We start from the raw sequence: 26,430 nt of genomic DNA on the forward strand, positions 1-26,430 counted from the left end.
TTGTCTTGTAATAAAATTTTAGCTTCAATTCCTCCAGAATTGATGGCCAGCTTTTAAAACTTTTTGTTAAAAAATAACTGAAATGCACTTTTAAGAACAATTACATCTTAATTTAATTAAAATTTAGCTTCTAGAATCATCTAAAATAACCTATATTAAGATTTTTCAACTTTTTTCACCTATTTCAAGGCATAAAATTTCATCTATTTTCACGTGTTTTAGATTATAAAGGCCTGTTTAAAAACTTTGTACCAAAAAAACTGGTTAAATTGGTTAAAATCTCATTAAATAAGTTCAGAACAACCAAATGAAGTTTGCAAAATAAAATCAAAAGTTCCATCGTTTCAGTAAAAATTCTTTTATAAATACCGCAGGCTCCTCGCTTATTATTTCCTTAGATAAATTATAATTATAGGAAACAAGGTTGAATTATGTATATAAATTAATTTTTATCAAAACGATCCAAACTTTTTATTATTCTTTTATAAAATGAAGTATTCAATTCCGAACTTATTATCATTCTTTATTTAATTTTGAATCAAATTTAGGATCGGATTTAAAAAACAAATTTGAGCGAATTCATTTCTCACTTTCATTAAAATAGAGAAAAATTTATTTCGGTCCAACTATGTAGTAAAAAATTCACTTCTGATTTCATTTTCAACTGTCTGCGCTTGGAAATTTATGTTGCGTTGTGGCTTTTTAGTGAAGTTTTTCGTCCCGCTTTCGGTGGAGATAAATCAGCGGTGCCGCATTTTGGCAGGCGCATATTTGCCGGCGCGACCACCCCAAACTTGGCTCGCACACAAAGCGGCGGCGGCGGTCCGAATTTTGGAGCCAAACGAGTGAAATAAAAAAACGAGCTCGGATAAACACCTGCGCGCGCGAGCAAGGATTGCAACTTCCCTGAGAAGAGAAGAAGAAAGACCACCTTGACGTTCGCAACTCGGCTTATTTATAAACGCACACAGTGTTTTACTATTTAATCAGCTCATCTGTCATTGCGAGGCGGCGGCGTCAATCACGCTGAGCGCTCACAGGTGCAGGTGCTCGTGCATTTTGCATCACGCCACGGCCCCATGAATAATGCAAACGCTTGTTTGCGGCTGCCGAGAGAGCCGATTGTGCCAGCAAAGATGCACCACCTGCCGCCTAATTGAGCACCGACTGAATTTTGCAGTGGGTCAAACTTTTAACAAGAAAGTTCAGAAGTTTTTTCGTAAATATTTTATATAGTTTGATTTGCAGCTTCAGTGATTTTATTTTAAATTCCCATAAAACATTAATTTTGTTTATTTCTCCAAATTATTTGTCCAAATTTTTACAACACATTGCTTACATTCAATTGTTCTTAACAATTTATTTGAAAATAAAGGGATTTTTGGACAAAACGACAAAATTAGCGAGAATGTTGATAAAACTTTCGTCATCTAAAAGACCCCATCCGCCGCAATGAGCCTCGGTTGATTCGGTTTTATTGTTGCTACCACTTAATTTTTGTCCCTATCAACTTCCGATTGTTAATTTCTTCAAATTCATTAAATTTTTATTAAAGATTTCGCTTTTGCAATGAATTTATTGTTAATAATTTGCAACAAAAAACATCAAAACAATCATCAAAATTATCCATGTATCTTTTTTTTTTAAATTTTTTGGTTCAGTAAACTGGCTATAAATTTGACTTTTCCTAAATTTGAATAATTGAAATATAATAAGTATCGCTTTAACCAAAAGTTTACTTGATTGTCTCTCTCCTTTTTTGTGTTTTTGAAGGCCCAATTTTCCTTTGTGTACCATTTTAGTCGGCAGACGACGTGTTTGTTCTAATTGGAAATTTGTCTGTTCCGCCCCACGTTCTCTGTCTTTTGTCATTATTTTCCACACTCCGTTGCATATTATCAAGTGCGGTGTGTTTTGGGCGTGTTTGTGCATGTGTGAGGCATCGAGAGAGTTGGAGGAGAGAAAGGACAGACAATGCCGCCTCTCTGCAGCGCTTGATAAATGGCTCGTTCACAGTTTCGGGAGAATAACTAACGCACACGGAATGGAGCCCAACACAATAATCTGAATTATTGTGGGACGTTCATGAATTATCATCTGAATTTGGATACACAGTGTGTGGGAGCTTGAGTAATGAAATAATATACGGAGAGGAAGGAGTGCGTCGCTTAATTTTCTCTCTCTCTCTCTCTCTCTCTCTCGCAGCGGCGGCAGAAATATATATTGCCGGCGGAGGAACCGCAGAATTAAATTCACGGCATACATTACGGGCAAGAAAGCAAGACGAATGAATCGTGGCGGGAAAAACGGAGCGGGCCAATTTAATTATGCAGACAAATGAGACACTCTCTCCAGACGTGCAGTTTCAAATGAAAATGACTCCGATTCATCTAAGATGAAAAGAACACTAAAAAGTGTAAAAAAAATTTTTGCTTCTGAACAATTTAATAAAATAGGAATGAGGAAAAGTGACGATTTGATAATGCTTGAGTTTTTACAGAAAATGTCGCGAATTTAATTGAAATTTTGTTGATTATAAATTTGAGAAAGTAATTTTCAAATATATATTTAAACGTGCAATTCTGAAACTTTTGTGATCAAAAGCACATTACAATCCTATAGTCATTTATTGTTTCCGATTTACTTATTTGTGAAAATGTAAGTGATTCTAGCAGACTAAATTTGTGAAAGAAATTGTGATTTCTAATTAAAAATTCCAATATTGACTAAATTTTAAGTTTAGACATTGAATTATTTAAAGTCGTCCTTTCATATTGAAAAATCAATGACAAATATTGAGGTTAAAGTTTTAATCGCACCAAAAATAAAGCTTTTATGAAAAATTCATTCCGCTTTTTAAATTCTACACAAAGGATTTTGTATTAATGGCCTCAGGCGAATATCTCGCATCAAAAGCGTTCGATTTCCAGTCAATTTTCGCTCACACAAGAGCAAAGGCTGATAAGTCGCCCCAAATGAAAGCATCCCCTGAAAAAATCCCCATACAAATCTTTGTTATCTGCTCGGCTTTGCCGGCTGTCAACGCCGCCGCGGTATGTTTTGATTCTCTTGTCCTGTCAAAATTTCATGCGCGCGCTAAAAGCATTTCGCGATAAACCACGCACCAAACTTTTCATGGAAAACAATATTATTTATTTCCTCTCCTCTGCGGTTCATCGACGTGTGCTGGATAAAGGAAAATAAATGTCGGCAGGGGAATGAATGGTGTCAAAACCGAACGAAATCTAATCAAAGCCCGCCACAAAGGACCACTAATTTACTTGGTCGGGTATTTTTTTCCCTCCCTGGATAAAAAAAAAACACGTAATGGCTTCACAATTTCCTTTCTCCGAGCTTCTTTTTTTCGGCTGCATCGGAGAGATAAATAAAGGCGCGCGGGCAGTGTTTTTCGCAGCTCTCCACACAATGTCGTTTGTGTGCGTGAAATCAAAGAACCAATTTGCGGCGAAAAAATCCCATTCACGGCAGCGACGGACGAGATGCGGGACACGTCTCGGGCCAGAATGACAAGAGAGCGTTTCACGTTTTCGCCCGAATGAGAGAGAAAAGCAGCTCCGCTCTCACGTGTCTCCATAATAAATTTCCGCGCCGCCCACCCGCCTCGCTCCTTTAATTAATGGGATGCATGCGAGGAATGACAATTTTATTCAAACCAAAACGTCTTTTTTATTTACAGTCTATAAAACGGAGACACGCTCGGTATTTTAATGAGAAATTTTTTGGCCCACTAAAAACTAAAAACAGCTCTTTCGCGCGCCGGGATAATTGGCGCGAGGGAGGAAAAAAGGGGTCGCGGCAAAACAAACAAAAAGGGTCAAGAGGTCACGGACGAGAGAGAAGAAAAAAAACGCACTTCCGAGGGCTACTTTGTACGTTGTGCGTCTTGAGAGACTCTTTCTAATCCCTTTATTGTGCTCGGCTTTGCATTTGACAGCTGCATTTCAAGTGCATCTCTCTCGTATCAAAAAGAGCTTTCTTATTCATATTTCATATAAAAGAGAGAGAGAGAGAGAAAATAAATTTATCGGGGCATCTGCTGTACTTTATATACACATGTGCGTGGTTTCTTTTTCTGTTCGATGGTGCAACACTCGCAGGGAGATATACAGGCCGGCTTAAGAGTTTTTCATCATTTAGCTCGTTTTATTACCAAATTCTTTCTTTCTTCAGACGCGCAGAGAGAATTATGGGCCGTTTAATAAATAAAAATGCCCAAAATATTTATTGCCCTCTCCCATTTTTTTTTTTTTAAAGATGCCGCGTCGAGCCAAAAAGTTTTATCGCGCTCCTTCCGCGCCGACGATTCGGGGAAAGCACATTAAACGGGCAAGAAAACGTGATGACTTTTAATGTTGAAATATAATATTTGACGTGTAATGTGCGCGAAAAGTTAATTTTTTAATTAGTCCTTCAACTACATTCCGTTTTAAAACATTTAAATATATTGCAAATGTTTTTTGCATTTTAAAATTTTAAATGGCAGCAGAAAAGGCATAAAAGTAAAAAGAAAATTTCATAGAGATTATCTAACTACATTTTTGAAATTATCATATATAGGTTTTTAAAAATGTATTTCATGTCCAAGCATAAATATTTTTTTTTTTAAATCTTATAATAATAAGAATATTAAAAACTCTGATTATAAAATTAAAATATATCTGGTATTGTTTACTGAGAAGCTTAATTCAAATCATTGAGTTGATTGTTGCAAATAAATTGTTGTCTCCTTGAAGTCAAAACTGGTAATTTAGATGACTTTTTAAAGGGCTATGCAAACCTTTCTTTTATTTTTGGTTTAATTTAGGCTATAGGTTAGGCAATTAATTAAATTATAGTCTTAAAAAATTTAAAATAAAGTGACTTAAAAAATATCATCAATATTTATTTAAATGTCAAATAAAAATATATTTTTGGCCATTTTGATATCAGTTTCCTTCGCTTTAAAGTAAATTAAATTTTATCCCATCAATTCAATGCCAATAATAAGGATATTTCTTACTTTTCAAATAGTTTCCCTGCAGGTTTAAATTACATTTTTTTTAATCAAACTCTTCTTTTCAAAGAAATATTTTGAGAATTAGTGAAACGAACCTACACAAAATTTCAGTGCTTCATTAATAATTCGTATTGGGTCCACAGTTGGAAGTATTTTATGTGACAGAAATATAAATTGAAAAAATACCTGACGCACTCTTTTCATACACTGAATATAGTTGAATGCACTTCTTTTATGCTGGTGTCTGCATTTTCCCACGAGACACGGCGTGTAGGCGCATAGAGAGGCTGATTGCCTGCTCGGGGGTCTATTTTCGTAAAGGTTCGTACGTGAGCGAGCCAATGTCCTGCCGCGGTGTCAAAAAGGCGCTCGCTCGACAACTATTAGCGTCAGTCAATCACCATCTATTTTCCTAATCTCTCTTTGTCAATTGACACAATGAAGAAAGAAATAGCAGCGCGCGGCAGTAATAATAGTAAACGGGGAGAAAAAATAGCCCGGTGTGTGTCGCAATTTAATTTTCCTCAGCCCAACGACCTTTCCCCGAATCGGCTCGAAAATTTTCGCAATTTACGCGGCGCCGCCCCTCTGCAAAATAACTACGCAGCGGATTGACAATTAAAACCGGTAACAACTGCTTTTCAATGCAGCGTCTCGAGAGAGAGAAAAAAAAGTGGTACCGCGGCGCGTCGAGGAAAGTGGGAGGTGACCTAATAGATTAAGGCCAGGAAGGAGACGGAATGAAAAAGTTGTACTGGTTAAACTGTCCGTGGCCGACGACGTGCCGCACGACCGAAACTTTATTTATTGCGGCACACTCTCGGCCGGCGAACAAGGGCAATAAATTTTAGCAAGGCAAAACAGGCGGCGGCCCCGATTAAGCGCAGGGGGCCGGGGGGCGATAAATCCGATCGCCCACTTTCTTCCTTTCTTTTTGCCACCGGCGAATTTTCCTCTCTTCAATCGGCCTGCCTTTTTGATTTTCCACCTCGGTGCGGCGCTCGTAAAATTGATTTAGGGCGGCGCTTTTTTGCACACAATCGGCCGCTGAAATTGAGGGAGGCCCTTTTTTTGTGCGCGCTGTTTTTGTGCAGCCGAATTGTGCCGACAAAAGGGAAGTAGTTTATCTTCATTGTGATTTGGACTTGTTTGATGAGGCAGGGCTGCCGCCGCCGCCGTCGAGCCGAGTTAGCTCTGCAGAGGGAGAAGAATTCGCGCACCACTCGCGATTCCAAATTGAGCCCCGGCTTTGTAGCAGACAAGAATAAATTCTTCTTGACAAGACGGCAACAAGAATGGCTCATCACGCCCTTACATAATTCATTTGAAAAACTTCAAAAGTTGGAATTATTTAGTTTGAAAGGCAACAAAATTGTCATCAATTTCAATACAGACAAACTTCACAATTCTGAATAGAGTTAAGTCTTTTGTTGGCAGGATGAGATTTAAACAGATTCAATTAATCAAATAAGTCTGTTTTTAATGATAGATTAATATATTTTTTTCAAATATAGCTTCATATATTACAAAATTAATTGATTTCATCTGTTTTAAATTTGAATTCCTTTGATTTGGGATTAAATTTGAATAAAATAATTAAATTATTTGTTAAATTTAATTAAAACATTAATAAAATTTCTTAACTTTATTAAAAAATATTCATGAAATCTGAATAAATTCCAACTATTGTGTTTTCATTTTGATTCATTTTGTACATATTTGCAATATCTTAATGATTCTTGGCGCACAGTTAAGTTTGAAGTGGATGGAGAACTTGCTATTCTGCAGTTTAAATTCCTTTCTAGAGGTACTTGAGAGATCATTTTCACGTCCACTTTTCTCCTAATATACCTCTCAACTTTTAAATTTGATCATATTTATAAGATAATAATTTAAGAATCTGGTAATTTAGTAATTTTTAAAAAATATTATTCTAGTGCAGATTTCATTTGAAATAATCACTTAATGACGTTTTTAAAATTATTTCCTTCGCTAAAAGTAATTAAAAAATTAGTTTCCTAATTTTGTTTCGCATCTTAATTATAAAAAACAAAAGAAATTCAACATTTTATTTAAAAAACTTAAAAATTTCAGCCTTTTGTATTACGTAACACTTTCCTTTACAAAAAACTAACGTTTTGTTTGAGTTTCTGGGCTGCACGCACGCATTCCTCGGCAGGCAGACGTGCCGTAGGTTGTTTGCAAATTTATCCTCGCAACATATAAAACTATTTTGCATGCCGCGGCACGAAAGCGTAGGCGCCCGCGGGGCGTGAGCGACCGAACACGCTGCATGGCTGGCGCGCAGACAAACACTTAACTGCACATTTGGCATTGGTTGAAATTTATTTGCGCGCAATTCGCGAACTTTCCTCGCGTCTCGCCGCACATAACAGTACCGCCTGACAATAAAAACAAATCGGATGACCGACTTTCGAGCGAGCAGTAAAAAATTAAGTACACCTTCCAAAAAACATGCGTATGAAAAACACGCGGAGGGAGAAGGTTCGGAATTAAGGTGCGCAGCGGAGAAAGAAGAAAGGCCGCAGGAGGAAAGCGGCGGCGGCGGCGGTTGCAGACGGCGGCGGCGCGGGCGGCTGGCCCACTCGAGGGTGGGAGGGGGCGCCGATCAATTGCGGCGCCCCCTCTCGAGCCGTGTCTGCCGTGAGCCGGCTGACGTCAAGCGAGAGTTCTCCAAAGTGCCTCGCGGGCCGAGAGAAAAAGAATCGGTGGAAAAGGAGGAAGAAGAAAAAGTACGGACGCCCTTTCGGTGCTGCGCGGCAGACAACTTGCTACGGGTCACCGCCATTGACCAAAAATTTAAAAAGATAAAAACCTCTAAATTAAAGGGATTGGTAAAGAGAAACTTTTGGCAAATTTCTGAATTCAGACATAATTTTTCATTCAATTTGTGCCATAACTTTTTATCTATATTTCAATGCAGCTCAAAGCTTTTTTAAATATGCCAAGCAATTTCAAGAATAATAATAAATTTTAACAGGATTTGAAAGTACCGATTCTTACTGCCCTTACAAAATTGATCTATTCCATCTATTCTACATTTAATTTCAATATTTGTTTATTTTTAACTCTCCCTCTAAAAGTAAAACATTTTATGATAAAAACTAAGGAGAAATTTGCTAAATTGCAATAAAAAAAATGGATGATATTATGTAGCTAATGTATAATTTAATTTTGGGCATAAATTTCATCACTTTTCTCGGTGTATTTGAAAATTTGAACAAAGAGAATTGATATTTTTAAACATTTTAAGTTCTTTTTTTGACAAATAAGCTGGTTAACATTACAAAACATTGTCACAATTAGGGCATTGAAATCAATCTAATTTCAAATTTTATTTAGAAGAAATGTTTAATAAGAGCTTTCTAAATATATTTCAAACATCGTCACTTTCATCCCTTCTAAATTTTCATTTAGATCAATTTCGGACTTGTAACGGGCGCCCCGTTGAGGCCAAGTGGAGCGAAAGGTCGCGAGCACCGAGTCATGCGGCTTTTGCGGATTTATTTTTGGCACCCGAAAAGAGAATCGGCCGCGCGCAGTCGTTCGAACGGGCGCAGCCACCGCAGAGAAAGAAAGAAAATAACGCTCGACTTATGTGCAGGGGCTGGAGCTTGCATGAACGTAATTGCGTTAGGCGCGCGTTCGTGCCTCCGAGTTGGGCTTTCTTTTGTATTGCGTAATGGGACACAAAGAGTGAACGGTTGGATAAATATGGAGGCACCACCCTTCGTTAGACTTAAAAGAGCGCGCCAATGAGAAAGAGCGGAAAAGAACAAAAAAAAGAAAGAAAGGCTTTCCTTGGAATTTTACGCTAATGCAGCACTAGCCGGCGGCTGTTGGCAAAATTGGATTTGCGTCGTTGAGCGAAATTTCTGCGACGAGAGGCAAAATTAAGTAAGACTAACAAGATTTTCTTTCTCTTTAATATAAGAAATTTTATTCTTTAAGTTGAGTTTATTTTCAGCCAAACGAACTCAAACTTTGCCAGCAGGAAAATAATATCCATTTTAAAATGACGAGCCAAGAGTCAATTTTGAGCGGCCGTAATCAAATTCGCGCTCCGCCAGGTCATTCATTCCCCCTAGCGCAGAAGTTGCAAAACTTTTTGTGCAGGAAAAATGCTGGCACCGTCAACAAAGTTTGGTTCGTCACGAAACTTGGGCCGTTCATTTTGCTCGCAAACATCGCCCTCGTCTCTCAATTTGCTTGAGAGCTAGGTGGGTCGAATAAATGTGCAAATAGCCAAACGAAAAACTCGAAACTCGCTTGCAACTCTCGAGACAAACTTGTTTCCGGCATTAAGGAGCACTCAAGTGATGCGTGGCGGGAGCGTCCGGGCGGACGACCGGTCCGGGGATTAAGCGCAAAAATCATCTCTCGGGCGGGGACAAAAGTGAGTTTGTTGCTTTGTTTCTCCGGGGGTCGCTCTCTCGTCTAATTGAATCACCAGGCAAACTAAAGCCGAGGGGGTTGATCCGTAATCCTGCCTGAGAGAGAGATGCGCGCTTAATTCCGTGCGCAATTTCACGCTCGAAATCTGCGTCTGAAGCGTTCTTGACTTGACGAGAGAGAAGAGACGCCGCGAGGAGAAACAAATTTCAGTCATTATCAGCAGCTCGCAGCGGCTCTAATGAACCCTTCATCTTCTCATCTCCCTTGCACTGCAGATTAAAATATAATTCTGCGCAACACACGCAGCGAACGAAATTATTCGCTGCAAGTTGCCGGCGCATAATTCACTCTCACTCGCGGCGGATTAAGCAAATCGCATTTCGCCGGGCCAAGATTGTGTGACACGACCGGTAAAGCTGCTTCAGAAGACACGCATAGGTCTCTGGAGAGAGCTTACGTCGGGGATTTCGGCAATGATTTCGTCTGAGGTGCTTACTGATGAGGCCTGCATATTTGCCTGCCAATTAATGTGATTACGCGAAGGCTCTCGTTAATTAAGATTCCTTCCAAACTTAAGCAAATAATGCATATAAATGCAGTGGTCAAGCTCAAGTAGCTTTTTAAACTGCATAATTTGGCCGTTGTGAAGCCTGAAGCCGGCCGGGATTTGTTGCTGCAAAGTTTGTTTCGCCGGACTTTGGGGTATTAGAAAACAACGGAGCGGGCCTTTAATTATTAAATATTGTTATTTGTTGGTGCTGCGGCCGGCAGCGCTTTGCATATTCTAATTCTGTGCGAAATATGGGTTTTTCGAGCTTTAAAAGCCACTTCCGGAGGCTCTTTTGGAAGTTACCCCATAAATTAAGAACTTGTAACAAAATAATTTAAGCTCAAACACAAAGGATGTGGAATTGATGGGTTTTTTATTCAGAAAATTTGTCACGGTGCTCGATTTTTCAGTAAATAATTTTCTAATTTGCATAAATATTATTTCTATCAATACAGTTAACATACAAATATTAAAAAAAATCATTCGCTTAAGCTATTTCTTGCTTTTTGTTATCAATTTTTTTTTTATGTAAATCAAAATTAAATTAAGACTATCAAAGTGTTTTTCTTCCAAATGAAACTGAAAATAATTTCAAATATATTAACACAGACAATACATCATTTCAAATTTAAATTCATAATGAATCCGCTACTTGCACCAAAATAATGATAAATACTATTAATTATATAATAATTTTAGTTCCAAACTCCAGCTGGAATGGAATCTTTGATACGCCTTTAGCCCTTTTGCGGGATTCCAATTATTAATTAATTCATCTCGGTAAATCAAGATGAAAAATTATGTCATCTATCCAAGCGTTGGAAAAGCCGCGACCTCACATAAATCACTCTCTCTGGGCAACATTTTATAAATAATGCAGCAATTAATTTCGAAAAGCTCAATTTCCATTGCAGCGACACCCATGCAACGTCTACATTTGTTGCACTCACTGACACATTATAATAAAAGCATTACATTTTTATCCGAGGTTGCCGATGGGCGTTTCACGCTCCGACGCATTGAAAGAGTTGGTTGGGCTGCGGCTGCTTACTTTGTCAATTGTCACCGGGAGCACGTTTGACTTATTCCACGCATTATATGTTGATAGAGAAGAAGACGAAGGAGTGCATCTCGGGGCGGGCATTGTACGCTCATGGAAGAGCTGCAAAAGCGATATGCGTGGCAACGAGGTCATCGAATGACAGCCGCAGCAGACTTAATTAGACGCGAGGGCATCGAGGGAGATAATGCTAATAACAGCCGAGTGAGAGATACATTGTCGGTCGAACGGCGACGACGCTCTCGTATTATTTCGAGACGCGCGCAGTCATCGCAACGTGTCACTGAACCCGCCGCAGTCGCCGCCGCCGAGGCGAATTATTAGCGACGCGCCGAGAATTTCTCATCAAACACGCGCACTTTGCCTTTCAACATTTCTAATGAGAAGTCGCGGTTTGCGGCGGAATTTGAAGCGTCTCGCGATTCCGAATCGTTGCTCGTTCAGTGAGAAAGTGAGAGGGTGGAAATTAATAATAATGAACTTGTTGCTGAACCCGAAGTAAACTCCGGAGAAACTAGATGCACGCGTTTGTTCAATTACTGCCTATGAATTTTTAACGAGCGCCGCGAAGGGAGAGAGTGAGAGAGAGAGAGGGTGAAACGCACCACTTTCGCAGCTCTTAACGACCAATTAGGAGATTCCCTGAATTGCACCTCAAGACATAATTCTGTACATCATTTTTAAAGTCTCGAGTTGATTAAATTGAGTATTTAGTTGAAAATAAAGTTTTTTAATTTAGTTAATTAAAAACGGACTTTCCTTGCATGTTTAAATAAAGATTTATTTCAAAAAAATTTCCAGAATATTAATACTATGAAACAAAATGATTAAACCTGGTCTCAAATACATACCGTTTTCTTTATTATTTATTTTTTGATCTATTATTAGAATTATACTTTTTCCGCTCAAAACATTTTAGGATATGCAAGTTTTTTTTTTATCGAAAATACGACAGAAGATTTTTTAAATAAAAGCCTCTCACACAACTCTTCAAAGGATTCTTATAAAAAGTTGTACGATACTGCTCTTCAAAACTTACAATCTGTATAAATTGGCTTCGGGAGTAAAACATGAGACGGAACGGCAAAAATATATTCATTCAGAAGTTATTTTTGAAGTGGAGGATCGGATCATAAAACTCAGCCAATCAAGTTAGATTTTGAAATCAATTCTCTCGCGATTTTGTTCCTCTCGAAACGAAGTTCTTAAATTATGTACAAATTAATTGTGTGCCTCGGACGTGTTTTAAAAGGCTTAAGCGTTATTTTGCAAGTTAAGTGCCATCAAAGCAGAACCTGAGCCAAAGTCAACAGCGCTGCCTCTTCTTCTTCTTCTTGGACGCCCCCGTTTTCATTAGCGCGACTTTGGCACCTCGGCAGGAACAAGAAGACGCGCCCTCGCCCCCAAGTTTTCGTTTTTGCATGAAAGAATTTCCTCTCGAGCACTCGCATACTTTGTCAGCTCGGTAATAAATTTTGCAGCACGCGCTTGAAGAGCAAATCAGATTTTCGGGGCCCTGCAGTCTATATTATGCTCTTGCCTTTCGAGCACCCATTATTTCTGACAAGTTTGCCGTCCTTTTAAAGGGCCAATTTACTCTAAACTGGAGCGATAGTCAAACACACGCTCACAAACACATCGATGACGGCCGCCAATCGATTCCCTCCCCGAAAAATATTCATCACTCCAGAATATAAGATGGAGAGAGAACAATATTTACAAGAATATTATTATAGAACGTGAAGAGGAACATCCTTCACTACAAGTTGAATTAATATTAAATATTTTATTGGCAAAACAAAACTTATGGACGAAACAAAATTTCTTGGTTAAAAAGCAATATGGAATCAGGGAGCTAGAAACTATTTTTAAATGTTAGTTTTATTTTTTTTTCATCCAATTTCATTTTTATAATTTAACTTTTTATAATTTTTATTTCTACATTAAATTTAATTAAATGTATTCAAGTTTTAAATATGTAATTTTATTTTAGTTTTTTGCTTGCAAAAATAAAAATATAAATTTTATTTTAACTTATCAACAATTTGTTAGTTGTGAGTTCTCAAATGATGGAAATCAAATACTTTTTTGTAAAAACGATACTTTATAATCTGTCAATCGATTCCTACAGTCCTTTAATGAGCATGATTTTTTGAGAAAAAAGATCAAACGCTGCTACGTTGAAGTTTATAAATCCAAATTATTTCAAATAAATATAAAATAATCTAATTGTATATAAAAAATAAAATTAAGTGTTCTGCGTTGATGTTTAATTCTCTGTACAACTAAAATTTGAGTGAGTTGAGCAAAATGCAATGATCAAGCTTTATACCTTGACCAAAAAATTCTATACAAGTTATTGCTGCTGCATTTTTTCCCGAAAGTAAAACTGTATATTTAAGAGTAAATTTAGATGAAAAGTGCTAAAATTAGAACCAAAATATCTTCACTAAGTTTTGCATTGACGACCAAATCAAATCTCTTGAACAAGTTTCGTCTTGGTCTTGCCCAAAATCACTTATTATCAAAAAAATATTATAAATAATTTCAAATTCAGCTACTTTCTTAAAACTCTATTAAACAGAACTCTTGACTGAAAAAATAAAAGTAAATTGCTGAAATTCAATCCTAAAAGTCTTGTCTAAAGTTGATTCTTGTCAATAACGGCGAGAGTGAAATGTTAAAGAGCTTTTTTGGGTGAAATTATTCTGCACCCCAAAGAGCGGGACAAATATATTCGTGTAAATAAATACCCGCGAGAAAGCAAACAAGGCAAAGTAGAGTGTAAAATGATTGCAGCTGCCAAAGAAGAGAGGAAGAAAGCAGCCGAGCGAAATTGAGGCAAATATTTGGCATGATAAACGCACTCTTCTCTCTCTCTCTGCACATAAAATTCGCGTACATATATATAGTTGTTGACTTTACTTTTCTGCCGTCGCTGGAGCGAACCGCGCGCTCGCGAGGCGCATTATGTCAAAACACAAGAGTACGTCTATGCAGAGATTATTTAACTCGAGGCACTCGGCGCTCGCTCGCTCGCGTTTCTTGTGCAGCGCGACTCATGAATTATTCCGCGTGCAAATATGTATAAACCCGACACGCTTCCCTCGGCGCCGGTTTATTTAATAAAAAGGCGCGCCGCCGCAAGCTGCTGATAAAATTAAGTCGATCCCTTAAATCTCGACGAAAAGCGTCTCAAATTTTGTAAATTTATGTACGGAGAGGTTCAATGTTTCAAAATTGCAATTTGCTTTTCAAAGGAAGAGATCTAGGTTTTTTTATCAAATTTTTAAATGACTTGTTTCAAGGAGAATATTATATAATTATTGTTATTTCCCGTATCATTTGTAATATTTGTATCAACAAAATAGGCCAAGATGATAATATTAAGCGTACACAGAGTAAGACTACGTGACAAGTTGGTCTCGATCTTATTCGTGGTCCAATTGTTGGACAGTGTCTTAGGTCAAATGTTTCTTCTTCAAAACAAAATTTTGTCAAAATATCCTAGTAAATAATTACTCTGCACTTGTCAACAGTTTGTAGAAGATCAACAGAATGAAAATTCCGTGCATCTAGAAACTATTATACTTGAAAATGAAAGAAATTATCTTTAAAAGATAAATATTAGTCCTTTAGGTGATGAGTTTACTGTAAATAATTGTGGTCCAATTGTTGGACAGTGTCTTAGGTCGCTCAATTATCTTATTTGAATGCTTCATCGAAACAAAATTTTGTCAAAACTATTCTAGTATAATAATTGTTTGTTATTAGACGAATGTGTCTGTTGTCAATAAATGCAATTGTTTGTGGAAGAACTAGATTACAAATTCCAGAACAAACAATTTTATAATTAAAAGCTAAATTTGGCTGCATTGTTAATGGTCCAAATCCTAAGAGCACAAAGAAAGAGGTGATAACTCTTATTTTTCAAAGCCTCGCCCATCGCAAGTCACAAACAATGCGCACTTGCGATGCGGAGGTGCAGTTGAAACGTTCAGGTTTCGTGCCTTGGGAGTATTCAAAATACAGGCCAGTTATATTTAAATTTATTGCCAGGATTTGAGATTTAAGCTTATTAATTAATTAATTGATTGAACTATGTACTATTTCTGATAGGGGTTTAATTTCTTGACTGAAAGCTCAATTTTATAGAACTTTTCTTAAAATTATTTTTATAGATTTTTTTTAAATAAATTAGTTTAAAAAAAAGGAGACGAAAAAAATTTCTTACAATAATTAAAATTTGTGTAAATATTGTAGATTTTATTTAGTGTATTGCCAGATAAATTCATCAACACGAATGTAAGAAAGAAGTATAATAATAGAAGGCTGGTGTAAAAAATATGATTTTTGAAATAAATGTGAAATTTTATGCTTTGTGCTTAGATTTAATTTTTAATGGCTAGAATATATTAAATTTTACAATTTCACCGATTTTAAGAATGACTAACCTGTAATATTATTTTTAACAATGTTATGTAATAAATTTCAAAACGTTATACTTAGAAAAATTTAAAATAAATAAATAAAATCAATCCGATATTTTTGCTGGTCTAAAGATATGAACAAAATATTGTGACCATAAATTTTTAAATTTAAATTTTTTTAAACTATTTGTTATAAATGTAAAAAATAAAATAGAATGCTTAACATTAATAATTAAATACTAATAAGGGCTTAAAATAAATGTTGTTAAAAATTAAATTATATATTAAAATTTTATTAAAATTACAACTATAAACTTTAGTTCACTGCAACAAATCTGCGTACTTAATCTTTCTCATCAGATCTTAACTGGCAAGTCGTGATCGTTTTCCCCTTCGAACCGGTGACTTTTCACCGCCATAAATTTGCGCCGATACACAATTGCATGTACTGACTGCACCAAAGTGAGTGTTTCTATTTCCACAGCACAGAGCGAGATGCTGATTCAGAAATGATGAACGGCGCCGCTTTACACACCTAATAATAATTACCGATGCACGGCGCGTTTGAAATTTATACACATTTTATCTGCATTTTATTGTCGCAGCCACTTAAGCACGATACGAGAAAATGGCATAATTCGCCCACATATATGTGCGCCGCGCCATAAATCTGGCCGCAGCTGCACTTCTTGTGCATGCCCGACGTGACCTTGCACGCTCTCGGTGCAGCACATAATGTGTGCGTCGGCACAATTTTACATGCATTCGCACCGAAAGGCCGCCGCAATACAATAATAATAATGACAATCGACCGACCGACTGCCTACCTCGACGACCTTTGCCTTCACCTGCATCGATGCATTTCAAATACATAATATATAATGAATGCATTCTCCCGCGTCGCTGTAGCTGCCGATTATCAATTATTTTATCGCGCCAGTCGAACGAACTAAAAAAAAAAGAGTTAAACCTACGCGGGTGACACGCACCGAGATTGGCGGCCTTGGCGCGGAGTCACGCGGCGAGTGGGTGCAATTACTGGAATTAATAAATAAATTGTTGTATTGAACTTTTACGTGAGCATGAATGGACGAACTGGCTCAATGGTGATGCATTTCATTCAAATTTATTCGTTTGTAACTTTTATATAAGTCGGTGTGTTGACGCGACCAAAATAGCTGTAATTAAGTCATCACCTGCTCGTTTAAGCCGAGACCTTGAAAGCATGCTTATTAAGAAAATGAGCAAATTATACAAATTGCTCAGCCTTTGTTTTCGATGTTTTTTTGTGTATTGACAAGTTGTATTTTTTTTTTGTGGGAAGTGAAAAAAAATAATAATACAAAGCTTGACGGTTGCATGCGAAGCAGTTTTTTTATAATAGCTTCTCGGTATCGTCTCATTTTTCAACTTTCATTTGGATAGAATTGTCTCATGTTTATAAAATGAGATAAGAATAATTTTAAGAAGAGGTAGAAAATTGAAGCAAAAAAGACATAAGATTTTTTAAACCTCGTCTGAAACTTAAATTTTAAGTAATAATCAGGCAATTTTAATATGGAAATATGTGAGAAAAAAACTTCTTTAAATCAGACTTTCATCTCAATTTTAGCTGTAAAAGTCACATAAAATTAATTTTCTTTCAAATTCTAAAAAATTAATTAATATTCTAACTTAAAAAATTAAAAGCAAATTTTTACAACTAGGACAAATGTTGTTTATCTTCTCTCCAATTTATAATAAACCATAATTTTAAAAACAAATTTATGCTCGAAAATGTTTCTTTATTTAATGTTCATTTGGAGTTTTCTTATAATTTAAGTTAAATTTCAGGTTATTTTTAATTTTTCTGAATAATTTATATTTTTTCTTGCTCCACAGGGTAACTGAAACTTCCTTTTTGATTTTAATGAAAAATAATTTGCTCAGCGAGGACCCGTCGATTGAATCTGACTCTCGCTCAAATTCATAAGATTGTAAAATTTCTCAAATATCGTTCGTACAAAAGTTTCATAATATCAAACTTCTTCTGTATCGCGGAGCAAACAATTTAGAAATAGTCATTTGCTTCACTTGATCAATATTGGTTTCTCGTCATTCCATTTGATGATGTGAATCGCCTGCTCGGAATCGTGTATTTGTATTTCATGTATATTTCTCATTGCCAACCACGCACTATCTCCGATCGACACATCATTAAAGGAGGTGCATTCGTACATACAATTTGTTTTATTCACTGAATTCAGCCCGCCAACGCGCTTCAAGTACAAAGTAGCCGAGATGATGCATAATCGTTGGATCGCCGCGATAATAAACAAACACGTACGAACGAATGCCGTAACGCGTCCAACCAAGTGACCTCACTCGGCCGCTAGCTCGGCTTTTATATAATTTATTTACACTTTGTCCGACAATATTTATTCATCCGACGAACCCTAACCGATAAAAGCATAAATGTTTCTCCAAACTCTCCGAATATAATATATGAATGGAGCGAAAATCCACAGTGGCCACCCAGCACCCTCCACCCGGAAAATATTGGATTGCTCCACTTTTGCGGCACTAGTTGCGTTTTCTGCCACTTCCGAAAGTTCACCTCACTCGCATAATGAAATTCGATGAAAATATTGAAAATTATTTTCACATATAATGACAAATGACATTTTCAAAATATATCTGGACTAACTAAATCATTTTTATACTTTGCTTCTGTTCAACGATGTGTGTAAAAAATCTGGCAAAAACAACTTACAGGAAATTTTCAATTTTATACCAAAAAAATTGATATCAAAATTAAAGTGCTTTTTGTTTGCCAATCAGTAGATAAAAAAATATTGATTTATTTTATAAAAAGATTTTGCTTCAAAATTACTCAGTTTGTTAGATTAAATTTTAGCCTAGAAAGTCATCTTTTCAAAAATAAACTTTAAACTTGTCCACAATTCCAAAGTATAAAATTTAAAACTTAATTTTAATTTCAATGTAATATAATCTGTAATTTTCCTTTCTTCTCTCCATTGTATTGTATTTACTTTGAAATTATGATTACCTCTTTGCAGGCAGTGATAGATCCATAAATAAATAGTATTTGCAACTTATTGAAACAGAGCATTTCAGAAGCAAAATATAATTTCATTTGAATATTAGGTTATTAGGTCATTTCTATTATAAGACACATTGAAAGTATAAAAGTTTTGTAATACATAATAAAAAATTAAATAAATCAAATAAATAATTTCTCTTTTTTCTATTATTAAAAAACTCTGGGTAGTTTGGATGATCTCTTTGACCTTAAGTGTTTGTTACACGCCAGCTAATAATATGAATAAATTAAATATTTTGAATATTATAATATTTTTCTTCGTTCTGTAATAAGAAAACTTTGTGCAGTCCAAACATGATCTCTACCCTGTCCATGTTTGATAAATGCCGGAAAATATAACATGAAAATTTAAATATTTCCGAATATTTCTAATATATTATTTATCTTCATTCTGTAATAAGTAAACTCTGGGCAGTCCAGACGATGTCTACCCTGTTACATTTCCATGTTTGTTACATGCCAGCAAATAATGGTAAAATTAAATATTTTGAATATTACACCCTCTTTACTCTTTAATTAGAAAACTCTGACAATTTCGATGATCTCTGTATCATTTGAACGTTTCCGTGTTTGTTACACGCCGGCTAATAATGTGAATAATATAAATATTTTGAATTATGCATGTATTTCTGTCCATTCCGGGGTATTACGTGTCCATATTTGTTAAATTCCGGCAAATATATAATATTAAAAGATAAATATTTTGTAATCCAGAAAGAAAAACTTCCCTTAAATTATATTTATATTATTAATATTTCCCTCCATTTTATAATTAGATAAATCTGGACTGTCCTGTGCGAGTGTTTGCGCCTGGTCGTTCGTTACACTTTTGCTTCGGGTGCATGGGCGACGCATGTATTGATCAGAGCCGCAAGCCGGCCGGCCTGGCTGAATGGGCGCGCACGCAAGCTCAGTGCGACCCACTCGGCCGAATTCAGCGTAAAAATACGCGCTTGCAAAATATACATAGCAAGACCAGCCGTTTGATCCAGTCAGAATTTTTATTATATTTTTTTTGCGCAGTGGCGACTCGTTCGCTTTAATTACGCTGATGCAGGGCGTGTTTGTGCGATCTTTTATGTAAATAAGTTACATGGATGGACCGCTGGGGGGCCTTTTGAAAAAAAGTTGATTGCGATCGGACGGACACGGTAATTGAAGTGCGGCCGCACATTCAAAGTTCACTTTGTTAATAAAAAGCAGAATTGCATGCTGCGTTTGTGGTTGGTTGAAAATAAATTGGGGGTTCTGCACAAGTATAATTATTTCGGGGCTGCCAGATTTCATTTTTCACGAGGTAATTTTGAGCATTGGTTCTTTCCTAAATTGGTAGAATTTTCCAGGCCAAAATTCTGAACACAAATTCCTAAATTTTCTAATAAGTCTCATCAACTGAAAATTTGCGAGAGTGATTTTAATAAAAAATTGTCATTTATTATAAAAAAAAATGTATATCAAGTAATTTCCGTACGATAGTTTTTGATCAGTCTCGGGAATTCAGTTTGAAAATTTACAGCTTTTACAAGACTTTTTTGCTCGAAATCTGCCCAGCTAAATTTTATGAAAATTTCTCTACATCATCCTGATTAAGATGAAAAAATAAAATTATATGACCTTCTAAAAATTTAGATTGGACTTTCGTTCCTGATGAGACACCTTAAATAATTTTGAATAATTTTTTTCTGTCTGGAATTTTGGCGCAGCTTTTGAATCTGGCAGCTCAGTCAGTTTGAAACCAAAAATGGAAAACATCCAGACAGTTATATATAAAAAGAGGGTGTCTCTGTACCTCTGATTGCGTAACTGGCGATGTTGGCGCAGACTTGACTTCGTTGGGGTAATATCGAGGGGGCAAGCATACCTGCAACAAAGAAAATCAGAAAACCATTAGTTTTTTTTTCACATGCGACTTTTTTATTTATATCGCGCGTCACACCAATAAAGCCGATCATATATTTCGACAGCGCCGCATTGAAAATTTGCCAAAATCCAATTTGAACGGCGTAACGGCGGCCCAAGTGGCCATTAAGCGAGGGGCTGATGATATTTTTACGTTCATTATACAGAGTGGCGAAATGTTCGCCAGGGTTCGCCGACTTATTAGTGCTCTTGAGAGCAAATTTCTGCAGCTTTTATGGTTCATAAATGAGAAGAGCAACATATACACGCGAAATTAGCCCAGGAAACTTAAAATGTTCGCTCCGGGACGAGAGAGAATTTTGGGAATTTGGTTATACAAAAATTTAACATGGTTATACACAAACAAGATTTTACGAGTTAATTGGTTCTTTCAAGGTACAGAAGCTAAAAGATTTTCCTGCAGATTAATGTTAAATATTTTGTTTTTAAGGCAATTCAAATAAGTATTTTGAGAATTCGTTTGATTGCTTGAAATTAGTTTAAAAATGCATTAATGTCGGATGTTCTTGATGAGAAAATCTAATTTAATTTAAATATACATCAACATACTTCAGATTTTTGTTTACAGGATTGTCATATTAATGAATTAAATATTGATAAAATGATAGATTCAATTGATAAATTTATTATTTTAGTTCAAAATAAGCAAGTTGCAAATCAAGAGAGTGTTTAGCAAGTTAATTGATCTGTTTTGTTTACAAAGTTAATTGAATAATTATTAAAAAGTTTATATCACATTTTAATAATTAAGGTTAAAATTAAATGATTTTCTCCGCTTTTTTTTAATTTTTATAAATTATATTTATATTAAAAATAAAATATTTAATTATTATCATTATTTGACAAATAAATTTACTGATCTATCATTTCTTCTTGAAATCAATTCCAAAATTTTTATATATTCAAAGTATCTCAATAGAACTAATTTAAAAATTCATGATTTCTCATCTTTAATTGGTTGTAAACTAATCAATAAATACTGCTTCTACTCTATTATAATAATAAAACCAAACACCAAACGATTCAGTAATATTAATTGAACAAACCAATGAAATTTGCACAAAAAATGCTATGTATTTAGGACACAAATGACAAGGCATCATCTCTTGACCTCACGACGCTTCACTAATTATGATTTACGCCAGTTTTTTATGCTTTCCGGTGACACTTATTTCTGCGTGCAGGTCGTTAAAGCCTCTCTCTGTCCGTCCGATCGAGTTTCGGCACGGAGGAGAGCCGCCGGAAATAACCGCGGCCGATCGATTTTTATGCGAGCCGAGCGAGCGAGCGCAAGGGTCGAAATTATAATTACGCGCTCGAAAGTCTGCAGCACCGAAAATTAGAAAAAAATCTCTCGGCAGCAACATGCTCCATCATCAATTTCGCAATCCATCATCGCACTTGCAGGATATAGCAAATCCCACCCCTCGGTGGGGTGGAAACACGCGCGCTTAGATTACACGACCCCTGCTCGGACCAAATTTGATTTTGCGCCAAGCCTGCAGCAGGTTAAATTCGCTCGAGGGCTAATCAAGGGTTGATTGGGAGGCGTCGTCGGGGGTGACGGACGGTCGGTCTAGGGTTATTGGATGGACGCACCCTCTCAGCTAAGGGCGTTGTCCGTTCGTTCGGATTATTTTGGACGAGTGACCGGCACTGGAACATGATTATTTAATACATCACGCATATATACAGACGGGGTCGATCGCGCAGCTCCGCATGTAAATTTATGTTTGTACAAACTGTGCATTCGTGTTCGTGCGCTTGCTGGGGTGTGTGGCGAGTGCAATTAAAAGACTTGTCCTGCAAGGTCGAAACGTTCACGCACTACTCGAGTGCAGGTGTGGAAAAGGAGTACGAAGAAGAAGTAATACCGGGGGCAGTGAAGCAGCATCGGCTGCACTGACGCACCTAATTGGATTATGTATTTGGCCAGAGTAATGAGTTGGCGCAGGTAAACTCGGTGGTGCGTGCGGCAGCTTAATTAATATGACGAAACGTAAAAAATTCTAAGTGAAAACTCATGTTTGTCCATGACAAGGGTAAATTCCTTGCTGAAAAATGTAAAAGTCAAAAACTTGGTGGAATGATTTTTTTTTTTTTCATAATTTTGAACCAAGCGTTATTAAAATTTTTTGAGATCACCAAAAAATGACAAAATAATAGTAAGAACAATTTTTAAAACATAATTTCTTGGAGAATTCAATACAGTTAATACAATAAACCTTATAATAGTTTTCCTCAATATTGACATATATTTCTTATTGAAACTAGAAAAATATTAACAACTGATGCTTCCTGAATGTTATTTATGAATTTTTTTTTTTATTTATTAATGCAAAATGAAAGATTGAATTACTTCAAAAGGGAAAATATTTAAATGGGGAAATGATTACTATAGGATGAAAATTTAGCATAAAAAAGATAATATAAGATTTTTATTTTCAATTTAAAATTACCTTAATTGTGTAAATATTTTATCAATTTTATTTAAAAATAATTTAAAAAAATTATTAACTGGAATTATTTGCACGCTTTTCTACTTTTTTTCCACACTTCTTATTCGATAAAAAAAATTAATTTTTACCAACAATAAATGTGAAGCAAATAAATGTAAATTTTGGGCTAATTGTCATTTAATTAAGTTAAATCAAATTTTATATTTTTAGTCTCTCACTTGACTTCTTCAAATGTAAATTATTATTTTTCGCACTGCCCGCGAGTGTCGGAGATAGAGCGAGCGCATAATGTCCAATTTACGAGCGCAGCACTCTTGGATAATGAAACATAATAGGCGCGCGGCATTTGCTCGTCGGGCGAATAGACCTATCACAAATCTCCATCTGCATATATGTGTGCGTGCATTCGTTATTTCCATCGTTTGCATTTTAATGACCGGTGCAATAATAATAAAATAATAAAGGCCAATCAACGCCTCATTGAATTAAAGCGCTCGAGCGCGGCCGCTCTCATTAGAAAAAGAGTGACGCCTGCTTAATTTATACGACTCGATAAAAATAATAGTTTGCTTGAAATTTTTTGTGATTGTGTGGAGAAGAAAAAGGCAATTACCGCGGCGGATAAAAATCACGCGAGCGCTCGTAAACTTTTATTAACAATTTATCGGGAGAGAGAGAAATTTCCCTCCTTTTCCGGGGCGGAGCCGAATTTGCATCTCTCCCTGTTCTGGAGAAATTCGGGCTTGACATTTTTATCCTCTCTATAATTGCGGCGCGGAAAGTAATTTCGGTCCCGAAGTGAGCGAGAAGAGGAGCGTGTGCGGTGCTCAGAAATAACGAGCCCGCTGCTTTTTCTCTCTTTCAGGTTCGGGCTGGAATTATTACTGCCACCTTCATTGCGGCGAAATTCAAGAAGGAAAAGGCGGCGTGAGGGAGAATAAAAAAGGAAAAAAGTAACGCACTTTTCTCGAAGCAGAACCGTTCCGCCGCAATTAAAATTGCGTTACTTCTTTTTGTGCCTTTTCTTTCACAAGCAGAAGGAAAATAAAATTTCGCGTGGAAATTTCCAACTTATCTTGCAGTGGAATGAGAAGTTATTCAAAAGTTCAGTCGAGATCAAATCCATATGAATATTTAGTTTTGGCAAATTTATCTTTTTAAAGGAATTTAAAAATTAACAGCCGATACAACAAGGCAATCATAATAAACCTCGGAACAATCTTATAAATCAAATGAATAATCCTTCTTGGTCACAAGCATAAACAAAATATTTTAACTTAAATAATGAAATTTATTTTAAAAACTTTTGCACAGTTCAACATTTGAAAAAGAATTCAAATGTTAAAATTAAAATTAAATGTAAATTAATTAATTTATTTAAAATATTATTGTTTACTGTTAGAATTATCACATAATAAAAAATTAAAATAATAATTTTCCAAACAATTTTATTTTTTTTTATTTTAAATAGAACGAACATTTTAAGTTAACTTAATCACTATATTATTTGAATTATTCAATCATTTTTTTTAATGAAAATTTGAATACTGATTTTTCCTACATTTTTAAATGATTCAATAATGGTGGAGAATAACTTGTTGTTGAAGTTACTTATTATATAAGAACGCGACGCGGAAAGAATTTGCGATGCAAAACACGCGGCGCCTCGGTTCATCATTTTCAAAGTCTGCTCTCACGAAATTTATTCCGCGGCCGCGAAGATCAAGATAAGGGTCTGCCAACAAGTGCAAGAGAGCGCCAGGTTGGATACACTGTGCGCATATAATTGGCCGTCTAATTGTGGCAAATACCGTAATTATGCTCTGCGATGATTGTTATCGCTCCAACAACAGTTTGCTCTTGTATGCGATGCGAGGTGCAAACAAAGGACAAGTAAGTAAGTTCGAAACAAAGGTGAAAAACATAGTGACACACACAAGGATAGCCAATTAATTTGAATTTCAAGTAGAAAGAGACAAAAAAATAATGATATCTTACATCGTAAATGGGATTTTCATGTAAAATAAAATATAAATTTAAAATCAAAAGTAAAGGATCAAAATAAAAAAAGGGGGGGGGAGACTTTCTGGAAATAAAATTAAAAAAAAAAGTTTTGATCCAGACAGACAAATCTTAGCTAATGACAAACCTTTTTTTTCTAAATAATCATGGTTTAAAAATTTTAAAGAATTTAAAGTTTTTATCAGAGAAAAACTTATTCTAAAAACACCGTAAAAGAAAAAAAATACATTATGTACTTAAAAAGTTGAAATCATTTAAAAAAAAAAATAGTCAGAATACCTCATTTAGGAACTTTTATTTTCTGACAATGAAAGTAATCACCAACCATTAATTACAAAATATAATTATTTAACGATGTTTATTTAATTTGTTGATTTAAAACCTGAGCTGATTAAGATGTTTAATCTTCCCATTCTTTCACACCAAATTTTTTAATTCTCTGTATATATTATGATTAAGGAAGAGTTGTTTTATTTTTCCATGAATTAATCAACATCACTATCACGCTGCGAAGAAAATTGCCACATTTGAATTGGAAATGCAATTAAATCGAAAGAAAAAAAATTCACAGATAAGAGAGCACCGGGTGCTAATTAAGCAATACCTCTCTCGGTACTTAAAAGTCTCAAAACCGAATAATCTAAATTAGCTTTCGGGGCCCGTCACGAATTTATTTACGAACGCTTTTAAGTGGCGCGGCCGCGGCTCTTCCCGCTAATCGCGAGCGGGCATCAAAGGCTTACGGGCGTTCCTGGAACGCTTTGAATTGGAAACAACAATAAATTAGCGCGCCGAGAACAAAGCGCGCGTTAAAAATCTTGACCACGCTTAATAGGAAGCGGGGGCCACGCGAAATAAAATTTAATTACGCATTTATTGATTGGAAATAATAGGCTGAGCGCATATAATAAAATTATATGGTGGCAATAAAAGTGGGAGCCTCGCAGGGGGAGGCTATTAAGAGCATTAGAGAGCAGGTTTCTTCCGATCAAATGGATGCGGTTTGCGCCGACGAGACGGCTGTTGGCACTGCACACGCCAATAAAAAAATTTATGGCGATCAAAAGAAAAACACAATCACACGGCGCGGCTGCAGCGCAAACAAAACTGGCTGACGAAAGAAAGAAAGAAAGGGGCGACTTTTTACTGCCCGCCTTAATAAATTGCGTACGCGAGCAGCCGTCGCTTCTTCTATAAATTGATTCGGGTCAATTTATTTGGCACACGAACGTACACAGGTGCTTCCAAAATAAATACCACAGAGACAGGAACACAAGCGCCGTTTGATCGGGGAGGAAATAGATGTTGATTTAAGACTTTCTTGAAATAAAAACCTACTTTGTTTTAATTATGCAACTTTTAACGGATAGGCCGATAAAAATAAGTAAGTTAGGATCAAAAATAAAAAATAAAAAATTATAAAAATTAATAAAATTCTTTGAAAGCTCTTCAT

The 26,430-nt window shown here is 35.9% G+C and overlaps 1 protein-coding gene across 3 annotated transcripts in view; it reads right to left on the reverse strand.

Moving 5' to 3' along the window:
• The window catches only part of LOC132193624 (ski oncogene), a 101,804-nt gene that overhangs the window by 14,630 nt on the left and 60,744 nt on the right, over positions 1-26,430 (reverse strand). For 2 of the 3 annotated variants that reach the window (XM_059614402.1, XM_059614401.1), the window contains exon 2: positions 20,366-20,437. The exons of the other annotated variant lie outside the window; for it this stretch is intronic. In XM_059614402.1, coding sequence (XP_059470385.1) covers positions 20,366-20,437 — 72 coding nt within the window. The remainder of the gene's footprint in view (positions 1-20,365; positions 20,438-26,430) is intronic. 3 annotated transcript variants of the gene reach the window in all.

This window comes from Neocloeon triangulifer, unplaced genomic scaffold, assembly GCF_031216515.1.
Source record: "Neocloeon triangulifer isolate White Clay Creek 2 clone unplaced genomic scaffold, ASM3121651v1 ptg000004l, whole genome shotgun sequence".
Classification (NCBI taxonomy): domain Eukaryota; kingdom Metazoa; phylum Arthropoda; class Insecta; order Ephemeroptera; family Baetidae; genus Neocloeon; species Neocloeon triangulifer.